Consider the following 17,762-nt stretch of genomic DNA (forward strand, 5'->3'; position numbering starts at 1 on the left):
GGCAAGGAGCAGTGACTGACTGCGTTGCTCCACCCAGATGGAGAACCTTTTCCACTTGGCCAGGTACGTAGCCCTGGTAGAGGGTTTTCTACTACCCAGGAGGACTTGTCTGACATTGTCCGAACAAGACAGCTCTGCGGCACTTAGCCATGCAGCATCCAGGCCATAAGGTGGAGAAATTCCAGATTCGGGTGCCGGAGTTGGCCCTGGTCCTGCGTGATCAGGTCAGGGACCAGTGGTAAGGTGAGTGGGGGCACTATAGACATTTCCAGGAATGAGGTGAACCAGTGCTGACACGGCCATGCCAGCGCTATTAGTATAACTCTGTCCCGGTCCCTGCGGATCTTGAGGAGCACCATGTGGACTAGGAGGATGGGTGGGAAAGCATATAGCAGGCGGCCCTCCCAAAAGAGAAAGAGTCCATCAGGGATGCCTTCCGAGCTGTGGCTCCCGGGGCAACAGAATGTCTGACATTTCCTGTTGCCCGGAGTGGCGAATAGGTTTATCTGGGGAGAGCCCCAGAACCGAAAGATTGAGCTCACCACGTCTGGCTCACCACGTCGTGGCCATGGAAGGTCCGGCTGAGGCTGTCTGCCAGCATGTTTCAGACCCCTGGGAGGTATGAAGCCTCCAGGTGGATCGAGTGCTCTATGCAGAAGTCCCACAGCATAAGGGCTTCCCAGCACAGGGGAGAGGAGCGTGTACCCCCGTTTGTTGATATAGAACATCGCCGAAGTGTTGTCCATGAGGATTGAAACACTCCTGCCCATTATGTGCGTTTTGAAAGCGTAGCATGCCAGACGCACTGCCCTCAGCTCTTTGATGTTGATGTGAAGAGCGAGGACCACTGGAGACCAGAGGGTGTTGAGGTCCCCTAGGTGAGCACCCCAACCCAGATCAGAAGCATCTGTCACCAAGGAGAGCAAGGGCTGAGGGCTGGCAAAAGGCATTCCTGCGCAAACTACTCGCAGGTCGAGCCACCATAAGAGGGAGTCCAGCACCAGGCGGGGCAGGGTTACAATCCTGTCCAATGCATCTCGGGCTGGTCAGTACACCAACGCCAACCAAGACTGGAGCTGCACAGCTACAGACTAGGGACCGAATGGCTAGGCAGCAGTTCTGCGGAAAAGGACCTAGGGGTGACAGTGGACGAGAAGCTGGATATGAGTCAGCGGTGTGCCCTTGTTGCCAAGAAAGCCAATGGCATTTTGGGACGTATAAGTAGGGGCATAGCGAGCAGATCGAGGGACGTGATCGTCCCCCTCTATTCGACATTGGTGAGGCCTCATCTGGAGTACTGTGTCCAGTTTTGGGCCCCACACTACAAGAAGGATGTGGATAAATTGGAGAGAGTCCAGTGAAGGGCAACAAAAATGATTAGGGGTCTGGAACACATGAGTTATGAGGAGAGGCTGAGGGAGCTGGGATTGTTTAGTCTGCGGAAGAGAAGAATGAGGGGGGATCTGATAGCTGCTTTCAACTACCTGAGAGGTAGTTCCAGAGAGGATGGTTCTAGACTATTCTCAGTGGTGGAAGAGGACAGGACAAGGAGTAATGGTCTCAAATTGCAGTGGGGGAGGTTTAGGTTGGATATTAGGAAAAACTTTTTCACTAGGAGGGTGGTGAAACACTGGAATGCGTTGCCTAGGGAGGTGGTGGAATCTCCTTCCTTAGAAGTTTTTAAGGTCAAGCTTAACAAAGCCCTGGCTGGGATGATTTAAGTGGGGATGGGTCCTGTTTTTGAGCAGGGGGTTGGACTAGATGACCTCCTGAGGTCCCTTCCAACCCTGATATTCTATGATTCTATGGAGTGAGCGCAGCCTGACCCTGGCGTGCTGCACCATGTACATGCAGGAGGCCATGTGTCCCAACAGCTTTAAACAGTTTCTTGCCGACATCGTGGGAAACTGTCTGAGGCTCTGTAGGATGTCCTGGAGTGTGCGAAACCCGGCTCCCAAGAGATACGCCCTGGCTTGGGTAGAGTCCAGGACCATGCCTATGAACTTTACCTTCTGCACTGGGGACATAGACTTTTCCTCGTTCAGGAGGAGACTTAAGTTGAGGAAGGTCCTCCTTATAAATTCGACCTGAGCCTCGACGTGGGCTCTCGAGCAACCCTTGATCAGCCAGTCATCAAGAAGGTATGGAGAAACCTGTATCTGGCGCTTGTGCAGGAACGCCACGACTACTGCCATGCATTTTGTGAATATTTGGGGGGCAGTAGACAGTCCGAGCGGGAGGACAGCAAACTGGTAGTGGCCTCTGTTCACCACGAATCTGAGGTAGCATCTGTGATGTGTGACTATTGCGACATGAAAATATGCATCCTTCAAGTCAAGAGCGGAGTACCAGTCTCCTGGATCCAGTGAGGGGATAATGAAGATTAGCGAGACCATGTGAAACTTGTGTTTCTTTACGTACGTGTTGAGCTGTCACAGGTCCAGTATGGGTCTGAGGCCCCCCTTGGCCTTCAGTATTAGGCAATACCAGGAGTAGAAACCCTTGCCCCTTAACTACTGAGGAACCTCCACCGCTGCCCCTACTGAGAGGGGGGACTGCACCTCTTGAATTAGAAGTTGCTCATGAGAGGGGTCCCTGAAGAGGGATGGGGAAGGGGGTGGGAGGGGACGTGAGGGTACAGAATTAGATGGAATATCCTCTCTCTACCGTGCAGAGCACCCATCGGTCTGAAGTAATTCGGGACCAGGCACAGTGGAAAGGGGATAGAAGGGATGAGAAAGTAAGATGGGAAGGATCCAAAGATCGTACTGGCAAGCCGTCCTTGACGATACCCTCAAAAGGGTGGTCTAGAGCCCAGTGGGGCTCTGGGCTGGCCAGAGCTTTGTCCAGAGGGAGGGTGTTGCCTCCTCCAAGTGCTCCTGTTTTGCCTATGAGGAGCATCCTGGCAGTTTTGGGGTTGGTTTTGGGGCAAGGGGCAGGCTAAGGCCTAAAATGTCTGCACTGGGTAGCAGGAATGTGACGTCCCAGCGAACAAAGGGTAGCCCTCAAGTCCTTCAAGCTGTGAAGTCTCTTATCCGTCTTTTCGGAGAAGAGAGCTACACCTTCATAGGGAAGGTCTTGAATGATTAAATTTATAAGAGTCTTAACTGATTCAACTGTATATTTAAAACAATCTAGATTAGTTTTAATACACGGTTTAATATCCATGTACAAAAAACTGTCAACTGTTGGAAATGGGCTATCCTGATCATCACTAGGTTTTTTTCTCCTGCTGATAATTGTTCACCTTAATCGATCACTCTCGTTACAGTGTGTATGGTAACACCCATTGTTTCATGTTCTCTATGTATATAAAATCTCATAGAATCATAGAATATCAGGGTTGGAAGGGACCTCAGGAGGTCATCTAGTCCAACTCCCTGCTCAAAGCAGGACCAATCCCCAATTTTTGCCCCAGATCCCTAAATGGCCCCCTCAAGGACTGAACTCACAACCCTGAGTTTAGCAGGCCAATGCTCAAACCACCGAGCTATCCCTCCCCCCCAGTCTCCCCACTGTATTTTCCACTGCATGCATCCGATGAAGTGGGTTTTAGCCCACAAAAGCTTATGCTCAAATAAATTTGTTAGTCTCTAAGGTGCCAAAAGTACTCCTTTTCTTTTTGTGGAGGAGAGGAGATTTCTAAGCAACAGAAGGCAGTTGGATTAGGTACCTAATAGCAGCTGCAAAGGGAAAAAACTGCCAGGAGGCAGGCTGATCGTGTGAGATAGCTGACCGTCACACCTTTAGTAGCTACACACTAGCTAGCTGAAGTCAGTGGGTAAACTAGAGGGCCTACTAGAAAGAAGGGGCAGTGGGACTACTGGAGGAGCTGCAGAACCAACTCACAAGTACATGCTTTTGATGCAGAAAGGGTTACAGAATTTCAGACTTTTATACAGATATTTTTCCTACTAAGAAGTTTTCACATTTAAAATGCTCATCTAAATTGGGGGGGAAAAAAAGAGTCTAAGGTCTCACTAATATCTTTATTCTGATATCACCACCAACAGCTGATAAATAAATAGCCCATGTTATATTTGCAACCACCACCAGATATACTGAACTTCCTTAAGTCAAGAAAACCGAAATGGTTATATGCCATCAGGGTTTGCAGCTTTAAGTCAGTAGGACTTGTGCTCTTATCACTTAGGGTTATGTCTTCATTGCAGTTAGCCCACATGAGCTGCACCCAGGTTAACCTAGCCTATGTACAGGCAGCTACCCTGCAAAGCCCTACCCGCATTCCTGTGTCCACTGCTGTAAGCCCCATGGATTTCTGGGGCATATCCCTAGGTTCTTTGTGTTGTAGTAGGATTCTTTCCCAGCAAATTGCAGGACAACTTATCTGTCCTCGGCACATGTGGAGAACTGTGAGAAGGTACTACTAGAGGACTATCAGCATTGAAATAATTTAGCTTGTGTCCTGTCCTCACTATAAAACGGGCAGGTTACCAGCCTGAGTGAAAGCCGAACCAGGTCTCTAATCCACATGCCCAGTCAGGCCAGTTAATCTGAGTTAAAAATTTAACCCTGGTGAGAGGTTTGTGTGTGTGGACAGGAGGGCTGTTAGGGGCAACATCTGATGAAGAGTCCAGGATAACCCCACAGTAAAGACACACCGAGTGCTTTTGAAAATCCCACCCATAGGAGTCAAATTTTGGCCTATACGTATAAAAGTTCACAGTAGCTTAGTCAACGGATTGAAAGTCTAATTCTTTTTTATTGTTAAAGTAATTTTGTTTTGAAGTGATAAAGATTTTACACCAGTTTTAATAAAAATACAGTTTTAGAACCTCATTCTGAAAACATTTACGCGCATGCTTAACCAAAGCCCAAGTTGTCCCACTGGCTTCAATGACACTACCTCACAAGTAAAGTTACATATCTGCTGAAATGCTCACAGGATCAGGGCCTAAGTTTCAATATTTTGTTTCTGCCTGTGGCTGTCTTATAAAATTCAAATGAGACCCTATCAGTGGCATTTGAAAAATTTAGCTTATAAATGTTAACCTAAAATTGTAAGAGCAAAAAAAAAAAATCAAATCAGTTCTACAAATTCACAATCTGATCTAAATCAATGGGTTTCGTTCAAAAACAAGTGATTTAAATTAATGATTTAATCCTTCCCCTAAATTGCAGCAGAGTGACTATACAATTTAACAGCTCTTCTCTAGCCTGTTTTAAAAACTGTTTTCTCTGCAGTTAACACAAATGTTGTCTCTATCTTTAGTCCTGTCCACATACGAAACCCCTGAATTGGAGTGTCAGGAGGTATAGGCTACAGAACAACTTGTCAGCTGCTCATAAAATCACTCTTGTTATTTTGCAGTGTCACGTCCCTCACCTGAGCTAGGTTAACACAAAAGTAGTTAACTGGAGTGTAGATAAATCCAGTTAACCAGGCAGTGAAGACATGCCTCAAACAGCACTTCAGAATTTAAAAAGGTACACCAAAAATGGTGAAAGTTCATTTAGTCATTAGGTTTGCAATATATATTGTTAATCAGGATGAAGTCAAACTTAACTGCATTTGTAGAGAATGTAGTCTCATCACCCCAATTATACTGGTGTTCTCTAAAATTCTGAAATACCTCCAAATACTACCAATGCCTATTTGCAAGTATTTTAGGGTTAAAAACATTGATATAACCTCATTTTAATTAGGTATGGGAGGTCTGAGACTTCTGCTTAACAGTGTTCTATTTTAACCATTAGATTTTAATGAGACTTAAGTTGGTTTCCAATTGCTGTGTGTTCTAAGTTTTTGTAACTCATTTTCTAATGGATACGGTGACTTGTTAGTGTGGGCTAACAATGTTGACAACAGCAGGCTTCCAGTTTAATACATCAATCAAATATGCACAGATCTCACTTGAGCTGCAGAGACAATCATCAGATAACTATTCAGAAAGGGCTCCTTTCACCCTACAATCAGAAGAAACAGACCACCAATTTCTTACATCAAGAACTGTATTCAAGATCTGTTAGAGATGTAATTGAGTATCTGGATGCAAAATTAGCAAGTCTCTAAAGGAACTTGCATCACATCTTGGTTCTTCCCACCTCATTTAACTCTAATTTTAACTTACCTATCAGAAACAGCTGTTTAAATCTAGTGTATGCAGCTTGAATGTCTTGAAGAGATGGAAGGCTGCTTGAAAGGTCATCAGTTTTCAAGACTTCATAAGGAGGTTTGTTAATTGTTTTATAAACTCTGAATAATCAAAGAGATAAAACCTTTCAGTTTAGAGAAACTGAAACACTGGTAGTTGTCACTGAAGGTAGCAAGGTTCATGTCCCACCCCATATATACTATACGTATAGCAAAAGCAGAGCAGTTAGCCACAAAAAGGTGTGCATTAGTGGACTATTTTAGAATACACAGCAACAACCTTGCTATGGGTTTGTCCACATGACAAAAGTTTTGCTGCTTTACATATGCTAGCAATCCTAACCAGCAAAATTGTCCTGGTGTGGATGCAACTATATGGTATAAGTCCTTATACTATCAGCTAATCTGTAATAATTTATGAATATTGTAAGCATACATTAAATATATACACTAGCAGGTCTGTCAGGATATGTACCAGGGAAGGGGGGGTGGATACCAACAGTCACATCTAACAAACATTTCAAGTAATAAGAGACAATGCAGAGCCAACTGGCTAAAGAGACACAAGAGAGAACAAAGAACTTTGGCTGGTTTTCAACAGAGACACTCCCTGAATGAGTGAGAAAGGCAAGATAGTCATGAATGACTGTTGTGTTAAAAACCCTTTTCTCTGGTTTTAAGAAAGCTGTTTTGGATCATTGTATTCACCACTGTCACAGCTCCCGAAGGGAGGACTTGCAGACACTGAAGCCAGTTAGACCTAAATAATCATAGTTGCCATAGAGATGCTGTAGTTTGGGGAGCCGGCCTAATGGTATGGCTACACTTGCAGATGTAGAGCGCTGTGAGTTACACCAGCCCTCGGAGAGCGCAGTAGGGAAAGCGCTGCAGCGTGTCCATACTGTCAGATTCAAGTGCACTGGCATGGCCACATTAGCAACTCTTGCAACGTCACAGAGAGCAGTGCATTGTGGTAGCTATCCCAGCGTGCAAGTGGCTGCAACATGCTTTTCGAGTGGGATGGTGTGCGACGGAATGTGTTGTGTGTATGTGGGGGGAGAGAGTGTGGGTTTGGGGAGCTGACAGCATATCACCATGCTGTCTTGTAAGTTTAGACAGCAGCAGACCCCCCCCCTCGCCCCCCGCCTCTCTCTCTCTCACACACTCACAGCAGCAACATTCCACATTAATGGTTGCTTTGTCCCGAAGCAGATAAGCATGCCAGCTGTCAGAAATGGAGCTTTGAAAGGGCATATCTGCATTCCTACAGCGGAGTTCAAAACAATGACAAGAGTGGCCATTATGGGATGTTTCCAGAGGCTGATCGCAGTGCAGTAACGCCACACTTCATTCACACTAATGCAGGGGCCTTTCGGCCGAGGTGCAGCAAGCATTATGCTTCTTGTGGAGGTGGATTACCAGGAGCGCTCCAGCTGCAGAGTCCAGGTGCTCTAAGTGTCTTGCCAGTGTGGACCGGTCATGAGTTAGGGTGCCTGGAGCTGCTTTAATGCACTCTAACTTGCAAGTGTAGCCAAACCCTAAGAGTGGGAGAATCACAAGATTCCACCTGTCACGGTGTCTGGAGTGACTCACAGCTAAGAATGCCTGAACTCAAGACAGACTGTTAGAAAATAGGGCAGATGCCCCTAAACTGGTGGTCTATTCCATCATTAGATTCACCAAGCCAGTAATAAAGAGTACTCCTGGAATACAGAAATCCCCTTGGCACTCCAGCCCCTATTTACAACCCAGGCATACTGGACTTTATGGTGTAAGGTTACTAAAACCAAAACACACCACACAATAGGTTCTTCCAACCCCAAGGGGTTGGCCACTCACCACAGGTTACTGGATACTTCAGGATCTCACCAAAAACAATACTGTGTTAGCCAATCCTTCGTAAACTAACTGAAGATTCATTAAGAAAAAAGAAATGAGTTATTAAAAGGATTAAAGGCAGATTAAATACATTACGGTTGAATCAAAATATATGAGTCTAGTTGTTAGCAGATGTATAATGTCTGCTAATCCTCCATAAGTCTCTTAGAGTTCTTCCATGAATCTTTCAGGGTGTCCTAAAATGTTTTTTTTTTGTTTGTTTTTTTCGGGTGGGGGGGGAGGGCGAGATCTCAGTCCAATGGCTCAACCTCCCCCGATATAGTATTCAGTGGATCTGAGATGCCCAGATCATGCCCAAGATCCAGAATTTATAACTGAAAATAGCCAGGCAAGTGATTTTAGCACAGCATGTGGTGTTCCTCCAATAGAAGAATAGATACCCAAGTCTGTATAAAGTCCTAATAGCTCTGAAGATCTAATGCTTCACCCCTAAGGCTTCTGTCTTGTAAACACAATTAAACAAACTCACATCTAAATATGAAATACATGCCTTTTGATCTAATGACAATTGGGTATAGTTGCATAATATAAAGGAATGATAAGGTAATATAAAGACATTAAAAGGATTTACCAACTACGGGTTATTTTGGTTCCCCTGGTATATGTCTAACAGGGTGAAGGTAGGTTTCAGAGTAACAGCCATGTTAGTCTGTATTCGCAAAAAGAAGAGTACTTGTGCACCTTAGAGACTAACCAATTTATTTGAGCATGAGCTTTCGTGAGCTACAGCTCACTTCATCGGACGCAGCTCACGAAAGCTCATGCTCAAATAAATTGGTTAGTCTCTAAGGTGCCACAAGTCCTCCTTTTCTTTTTGCGAATACAGACTAACACGGCTGTTACTCTGAAACCTTTCTTTTTAGGGTGAAGGTAAATACAACTAACATCTATTCTTGATTTTTATCAAGACAAGAGAATGGGCTTGTCTGTGCTATTTAACATGCCTTTGTTGCCCAAATACAGTGAATTAACACCTCTTTGAGGTCATGCCCTAAGCTAGCTAGCTAGCTGCCAGCGCCACACTCCCCACAAAAGGTAAGAGCATGATGCTTAACACCTGAGGAACTGCACTGAGACCAGAAAAGGAGACAGAAGTACAAGTAGCCCTGTAACCATGATAAACTTATTTTTGTTCAGGAATCTAAAATAGTTATACCAGTATAAGGCACTTCTTTACCTTTATAACTGCATCTATACAAAGGCTTTTACCAGCATAACTGTCAACAAAAAAAGTCACACCACTTACCAACACAACTATGCCAGTAAAATTAAGTGTAGACCAGTTGTATACTAGGAAAAAACCACAATGTTAAGCATGATTTTACCTTCAGCTATACAATGACAATCATGTTTAAAAACTTGATAGTGGTAGTAGTTAGCCACTAGGCACTTCCTAGTACAGACAAGGCAGAGTTCTCAGGTAGTTGAAGACAACAGCCCAAGACAGCAAATCACATCTTGTTGTGGCTATCTGCTATTTGCATATGGTTCTTTACCTTTTGCAAAAAAGTGTTTTTCAAACAATTCTGAAAGTTTATTCAACATATCCTTCCATTATGAAATTTGGAAGCATAAGAAAATATAGGGGAAGGGTTAGAAACCTTCTCTACTGTTTAAAACATATTAAGTTAATTATTTTAGCCCCCTAGAAATTTTGTTTATCTTCATCTTCTTCACCCAAATAAGCTATCATTCAGCAGCTGCTTGTGGCTCAGTCTTCTCCTTTATAATGCACAGGGTGGTAACTGTTCATAGAGCCAAGAAACTACTCCTGAAAGGGCAGCTGGGCCCATGGAGGATGGCAATTTAAAACTCACTTTCCACTTCTTCCTTAGTTTAACAACCTTTAGTCCTATTTTAGATGAATTGGGAGTTGGTTTGGGGCTGCCAGTTCACCTCAACATCAAATGTTGAAAGAATTCAACTGCCTCTGTTGGTGCTGCAGCTCATTTGGATTAGAAATTGGTAACTACTTTAAGGGAAGCAGCTACATCTCCTCTACAGCCTAAATCAATGCTGGAGAAGCAAGGTTTTTAAGATTATATAACCTCTGGAGGCCTAAAACAGGTTTAAGTTGAGCTTTTAAAAAGAGAGGTGTTTGAAGTTCATTTGCCTGCAAAGGATGCAACTAGACTAAGAGAATCTGTAGAAATGACAGGCTTTGCTGCTAACTGCAGCTAAAGCCTACAGTTACCAAAAAAAAAAAAAAAAAAAAGCTAACAGAGGAAGTCTCCCCACCTATCCCCAAACAGTTTCTGTAGAGATTTATTCTAGTGAGTACATACATAGTTGTGAGATCACACCTCCCCCCCTCTCCCCCGCAAAAAAAGTTACTTGACCAATGATACCACTATTACAATGTGTGCTTAAAGCTAAACCCCTAATAAGAAATTGCTTTTAAATACCCTGGATAGAAAACAAAACTTTATCAAAAGCAATAGTCTCTTGTTGCTATGGAGGCTCACAGACATAGAATACAGAAAACAAAAGAAGCACTTTTTATAAAGGTCATGGACAGAAGAGCTATTACTGACCCATCCAAGAAAATTTTGTGCATTTGTGAAGTGTTGTCCTCTTGTTCTTTGGGAAAAGCAGACATTTTCAGAAGAGAAGCACCATTATGGCAAGACCAACACCAAATCTACAGAAAAACACATTTACCTGGTTAGTTAAGTCTCATGTATACATGACAGCTACAGGTTTCTATTTGAGTGAACATTAGACTATAAGAAACCCCTTCCTGCTGCTTGATCACGAATAGTTTGGGGCATCCAATGAATCATTCAGCAGCTATCTTGTACTTTAGAACCAACGGCAAATGCTCCAAACATGACATTCTATAGTATTACCCTCAAGAAGTTTAATCATTAGGTACAGGCAATGGACAATGTAGGTGTAATATGTTTATCAGTTATGGTTGAGACTTTGCTCTTCCTCTGGGCTTGCATACATTGACTAGAATTGGCAATAGCTATTCCATTCAGTTTTCTTGCATAGATAAATCTTTAGACTGCTTTGTCTTGTCCAACAGATAGTAGCTGTACAACTCCTATGGTATGCATCTTCCTAAAACTAGCTCACAAATAGTTCTATTTTACAGGGCAGTATTACACCATGTCTCATTGGAAGACACAGATTTTGATGCACAGGTTTAAACTGCAATCTGAGATTTTCTTCAAGCAAGACTGACAGTATAACAAACAACAAGCCATAAAGAAAGAATGAATCTACACTCGAAAAGAAAAGAAAAAAAGTAGAAATTGCAGAGAAGTTTACTTTATGAAAACTTGTTCCTTTGTCCCTCCAATGGTCCACACTTTTGGAGTGCTAACATGGAGGCATATCCTATCAGTGGCTCCTAAAAGTGCTCCTAAAAGTGGTCACCTTAAACAACTGGGCTTTCAAAGTCAATTTCCTTTTCATACATCAACAGAAATATGATGGCCAAATTATGACTCAGTTACTCCTATGCAACACCATTAGATGCCAACAATTGCACAAGTGTAACCAAGTCATAATTTGGTCTAGAGTATCTGCTAGTGTGAAAGAAGAAAAGCCCCAGCTTGGCTTCCACATCCAAGAGAGAATATGCAGCACTGGCAATTTGGAATACAGCTTTATTTGTAAACTAAAATTTGAACTGGAAGTAATTAAGTCCAATGGTACCATTTTACAAAAAGATTAAGAGCTGTACTTTAACAGGAAGGGGACTGATTGCTTGCATCAAGAAAACTACAAGTCTGCCACATTACCCTGTCATCGCCATCTTAACCGGAACTAATTCGGTCACAGAAGTGATTTTTAAATGTAGTTCTTCACTTGGTGTTTGTAACCGGAAATTAACTTACGGGCTTCAAAAACTTCTTGCTTTCACTAGAAGAAGCCATCATGGTAACAGCAGGCTACTGTATAACAATGCCGTTTGCTGTACTCTGTCCTGTGGCATATTTGAGGATCAGAGCACTGAATTAGGTTTAATGAGGGTAATAAAGGCAGCGAACGTTTTCCTCCAGAAAGTGTCTAGTTTAGAAACTAAACGTGTGAAAGGACTTGCTTTTCATAGGTGAAGTCAATGGGAGCTGTAGGTGCTCAGCACCTAAGACAGAGGTCTCCAAACAGAGGACTGTTCAGGGGGGTATGACAGGGCTGGGGCCAATCCCAATAGGGGGGCAGGAGAGAGCAGCACCCAGCCCCTCCCCACTCCCAGCTCTGCTCAGGTCCCACCCGCAACTGCATCCCCAGATCCTGGCCCCAGGCCTGAACCCATTCCTGGCCCAGGACTGAGGCTGGGGCAGAGCCAGGAGCAGAGCTGCACCTGGCTGCCAGCCTCCACCACAGCCCAGCTGCAGCTCTGTTCCTGCCCACGCCCCCAGCCTCAGCCCCTGGCCCCACCCCAGACCACCCCCAGCCTTGGACCCCGGCGAGGTGGGCGGGGGGGGGGGGGAGAAGAGAGAGAAGATCCTAAAAAGTTTGGGGACCACTGACCTAAGATGATCAGCAGTCTCTATATAAAAAAGTTGCCTTGCTCTCTCATCTCCACCATACCTTATCTGTTCTTATGATGTGACCACACATTCAGTGCCTTAACACTCACTGCTGAAGTACTGTCATAAGCACAGCAACCCAGCACCAAGCAGAGTCCTGCAGATGCCAAGAAACAAGTGCCTCTGGAGAACCTCAAAATCTCAAGGACGACAGACTAGTCAGCAAATGCCATGAGCACGTGTGGGGTCCATTAATACTCTCACATCTGTTCATAGCCTTATTCAGATATGTAATGAGAGGTAAAGTAAAGACTGTTGCTCTATATGTTCTTTAGGGGAAAGGGGAAGCTTTATGTATAACCTCTATTTTCAGCTGCTGCTTCCACTTTTACAGGTGAGTCTGCTGTTACAGAAATGACTTTAATAGTGCAATATGAACTACATTAAGACTAATGTACTTAAATAATGCATAATTTATTTATAGACTAGTCTGTCTGAAGTACAAGTTAAAATTTTCTCATCTACATTTGTTCACACTTCAGCATCACATGTATACTCACAGGAATGCCTCTTCCTTGGTACTGCAAGATCCTCTCTTCAGAGAGGGACATGGGAACAACAAAATACAATGGCAATCTAAAGAAAAGAGAAACATTTCCTACAGCAAAGAATTCCACAGCAGATTTAATGCCCCTTGTATGATGCTGGAAGTACTAGCCACAAAAATCAGAAAATCTGAATAAATTAGTAATTCCCAATTTCCTACATCAAGCAGCAGCTATGTTCTGGAAGGCGCACAATAAAATGTACAACTTTTAAAGACATTTGATACTGAAGGCTAAGTACTTGCAATATGCTATCCAGATAGCTTTAGTAGTATCTTGAGAACTCGCATTCCATTGTTCTGAGAGTTGGTACATAACTGCAGTCAAAAGTTTAATGAAAACCTTAATGCTGCTGAATCTTAAAAACTAAAGGATTTCCACTTGAAAATAAGGTCTTGTCTAAACTTGAAAGGGTTTGCTGACAGATACAAACTCACACAACTCCCTCCAGTGGAGAGAGTTGTGTATCAGCAAAAGAGGATCTGTGGGTGTGGTTTTTTGTTTGGCTGGGGTTTCGGGGGGGGAAGCGGGCCAACGTAGCAGCCTAAATCAGTTCCCCGAATAGAGTAAACTATACTGGCAAAGGACCTTTTTACTGAAATAACAGTGTCTAAACTAGACTATACCTGACCTAGTTATATTAGTGGTGGGAGGGGAATCACACCCCTGAACAACAGCTATGCCAACAAAAATTTTTAAGCATACACCAGGCCTAAGTGTTTCTTAGGATGCTTGAGGCCTTAGAGAAATGAGTTGGAAGATGGATTCAACATGGGACGTAAAGATTTACCACTGGTGTTCATCAGTCATGTTTTGAAACATGAACAGTGACTTCAATATTGAATTTGCCACACGCACTCTTACACTTGAGTTCAAGCTTACTTTTCAGAGACTTTGTAGGCTTCGTTGGCACTCAGTACTTTATATTTCATGTTCCCTTTGGTCCGTTCCAACTCCTCACGCCAATCCTTAATAGCATCAAACATCACAGTTTGGTTTTGTGTGTCTGTCAACAGAAATCCAGTTAGATATTAGGTTTACAGATTTCAGAGTAGCAGTCGTGTTAGTCTGTATTCGCTGTGTATGTCTGTATATACATACACTGTGTATAAAAACAGCCTCAGTGCATTTTCTGCTTTTATGCAACCGATGAAGTGAGCTGCAACTCACGAAAGCTTATGCTCAAATAAATTGGTTAGTCTCTAAGGTGCTACAAGTACTCCTTTTCTTTTTGGGTTTACAGAGACAGTTGTAATTACTTTGCTATCACAAAGGCATTTTTCATTGTAAAGCAACCACTTTAAACCCAGTGCATATACAGAACCCCTAATATATGAATGCTTTGAACACATCAAGTTAATGTGCCTTTGTACAGAACATTCTATGCTTCTGTCTGATCTTTACTACTTGGTCCTCAGTCAAATGCTGCTTAAATCAAGACAAGCGTTCCTAAAGTGATGATGCACACAGGGCTGGATTAATTTTCCTGTGGGCCCAGGGCTATTAAATTTTGTGGGGCACCTGTATACTAGTCTTTTTCCTAATTTAAAACTAAATGATCACAATTATGGCATCAAGGCTATTAATGCTATACTCAACTTGCCTTTTAATTAACAAAGCCATTCTGGCCTTGGGCTGCAGCAGGGGCTTTAGGGGTATTAATTCAGTCCTGGATGAACACGAAGATCTATACATATATTTTTTAATAGTGCTCCCATATGCTTAAAGGCTAGTTAGCAGTCTACAGACAAGACCTACCATGTGCTCTGCAACACGTGCAACCAACACTGTTTACTCTGCTTATATGTTGCATCCCTTTCTCCCACTTTGTCTAGTCTATTTGGATCAAACTCTTAAGGACAGGGCCTGTCACTAGTGTTCAGTGCCAAGAACACTGTGACCTCAATGCTAGCTGGGATCTTCAGACCCTACTGGAATATTGGAAAAAAAAAAAAAATTCAATTTCAAGCTAAATGCCTGAGCCAACATCATGGTGCATCAAAACGCCTCTTGATAAAATAAATAGATGTTTTGGGTGCACAAGGAATGAAGAATCAGCAGGAACATCATTAGAACAGCACTATTACATCAGCTAGGTTTCTATTAAAACTGGCAATTTAAGAAATTGACGTTATCTACAACTGCTTTGCTTGTTCAAAATAAACAAGCCACTTTGTGCGACTTAACCAGATATGGCTAAATTGGAACTTTTAAATTATTTTGCAGGATGCGTTTCACTGATAAACCTGCTGGATTAGTAAAATTTAAGTTACCATCCATGCTAGGCTGATCAGTGCATCTTTCCTAGATGACTGGGGGGAAATCCAATCCTGGAATAAGGGTGGGTGTGTTTATATGCAAAATCTCTTTTGAATGATGCAAGAACAGTTTCACTGAGTCCAAAAAGTGAGAGCAGGAAGTTACATTCACCCTTCTGACAGTATTTTAGCTAAAATAGAAAGAAGTACGAAAGGGAAAAATCAACAGCAGTATTTTGTTGGAATTGGGGGAAAAAAATTGTATATGCCAAATGTGTGCACAAATTGATCATAAATAAGGCTACAATTTAGTCACTGGTATTTTTAGTAAAAGTCATGGACAGGTCATGAGCCATGAATTTTTGGTTATTGTCCGTAACCTGTCCAGGACTTTTACTAAAAATACCAGCTCTTGCCTGCAAGTTGCAGGCTTTGTGCAACCTCTAGCATTAGCTTAATATAATGAATTGATTCCCTTAGGCTCATTAAGTGGGCATATGAAGACCACCTTCTCTGGGCTAAAAATTGTATTTAAGTTTTATATTACATACAAAAAAATGACACCAAAAGCCCATTGGGGGCTAGGAGCATGCAGCTGGCACGTTTGGAGATTTTAGCGCTTTCTGCTTAGCATGTACAAATGAAAATGTTCAGAGGCTTATAACTCTGCCAAATGTAGGGATATTGTCATAGGTCTAGCACACTTCTGGGCATTAAAAATCACACGCAGGTATAGTCTGGGAAGCAGGAATGACAGCATGTGGTAGTTACAACAAACTAAAAAAAATAAAGAACTAAGTTTACCTGCATTGGTTGGCGCAGCTGTTGCATAAGAGAACAGAAACAAGCGTTTAAGTAGTTTAGGAGTCTGGCTATGATGAACTATGCCACTGACGATCTAAGAAAGGATCAACAAATATACAAGTATATATCAGATTGTAATACAAGCCAGCTGATGCAAAGAGCAGCTGACCCTCAAAGGCAAGCCAAGGAGAGGAAGAGATTACGCATTTTAAATGGACAGTGTCAATAAGATTCAAATGTAGCAAGATATTAAAGACCCAATTTAAAATTCAAAAAGATGGCTTTGCCTGAGCATCTATGCAGCTCCTATGTCTAGCACTATATTTAAAGGGCAATCCTGAAATCATAACATTACTCCACTTTAATTTTTCTGGAGCCCTTTAGTAAAGATTTATACTTTTTTTGAAGGAATGTCTTAAGAGTTTAGAAAGATCATTAGATGAACTTCACCCTAGACTAGGACTCAACCTTAGTTTCAGTGCATCCTTTGACACCAAGGTATTTGATATTTCACCTGAGTACATTCCTATGATGTATGTGTGAAACTCCCTTAATACCAGCAGGAGTTGCATGTGTGTATTTAGACAACTATGCTGCCTAGTTATTTCCCTTGTTTGTGTAATGTCAATCTTGGACATTCTTCATACACACCTTTTGGCGAGAGCCGTCTCAGTTGAAGGTTTTGGTTTTTTTATGTTAAAGGTCAGAACTGAAATTCTTACCAAGAGAATGTACTTTGGTGTTGTCATAAATATAAAGGGAAGGGTAAACACCTTTAAATCCCTCCTGGCCAGAGAAAAAACCCTTTCACCTGTAAAGGGTTAAGAAGCTAACAACCTCGCTGGCACCTGACCAAAATGACCAATGAGGAGACAAGATACTTTCAAAGTTGGGGGGGGGGGGGGGGGCAAAGGGTTCTCTGTCTGTGTGATGCTTTTGCCAGGACCAGAGCAGGAATGCAGGTCAGAACTCCTGTAAAAAGAGTTAGTAAGCAATCTAGTTAGATATGTGTTAGACTGTTTTGTTTAAACGGCTGATAAAATAAGCTGTACTGAATGGGATGTATACTCCTGTTTGTGTGTCTTTTTGTAACTTAAGGTTTTGCCTAGAGGGATTCTCTATGTTTTGAATCAGATTACCCTGTAAGGTATTTACCATCCTGATTTTACAGAGATGATTCTTTTACTTTTTGTTTAATTAAAACTCTTTTAAGAACCCGATTGTTTTTTCATTGTTCTTAAGATCCAAGGGTTTGGCTCTGTGTTCACCTATGCAAATTGGTGAGGATTTTTATCAAGCCTTCCCCAGGAAAGGGGGTGTGAGACATTTCCAAGTGGGCACTTCCCCTGTTCTTTGTGTAACACTCTGGTGGTGGCAGCTTTTAACCTAAGCTGGTAAGAATAAGCTTAGGGGGTCTTTCATGCAGGTCCCCACATTGTACCCTAGAGTTTAGAGTGGAGAAGGAACCTTGACAGGTGTGTATAAGGTAGATGTAGTGTTGTGAATCAGCCTGTGTCTCTGATCCAAGAAAATTGAGTTCTATTCCTAGAAGCTACAATCTTACTGTGTGACTCAGGAAAATCACCTACCTTTGAAA

The 17,762-nt window shown here is 42.6% G+C and overlaps 1 protein-coding gene across 1 annotated transcript in view; it reads right to left on the minus strand.

Moving 5' to 3' along the window:
• Nucleotides 1-17,762, minus strand: part of MTMR12 (myotubularin related protein 12) — a 62,899-nt gene that overhangs the window by 16,673 nt on the left and 28,464 nt on the right. Inside the window, exons 6-10 of the mRNA XM_073343676.1 lie at nt 16,166-16,259; nt 13,986-14,109; nt 13,059-13,134; nt 10,549-10,655; nt 6,093-6,217 (exon numbers count right to left, since the gene is read on the minus strand). Coding sequence (XP_073199777.1) covers nt 6,093-6,217; nt 10,549-10,655; nt 13,059-13,134; nt 13,986-14,109; nt 16,166-16,259 — 526 coding nt within the window. The remainder of the gene's footprint in view (nt 1-6,092; nt 6,218-10,548; nt 10,656-13,058; nt 13,135-13,985; nt 14,110-16,165; nt 16,260-17,762) is intronic.

This window comes from Lepidochelys kempii, chromosome 5, assembly GCF_965140285.1.
Source record: "Lepidochelys kempii isolate rLepKem1 chromosome 5, rLepKem1.hap1, whole genome shotgun sequence".
NCBI classification, from domain to species: Eukaryota; Metazoa; Chordata; order Testudines; family Cheloniidae; genus Lepidochelys; species Lepidochelys kempii.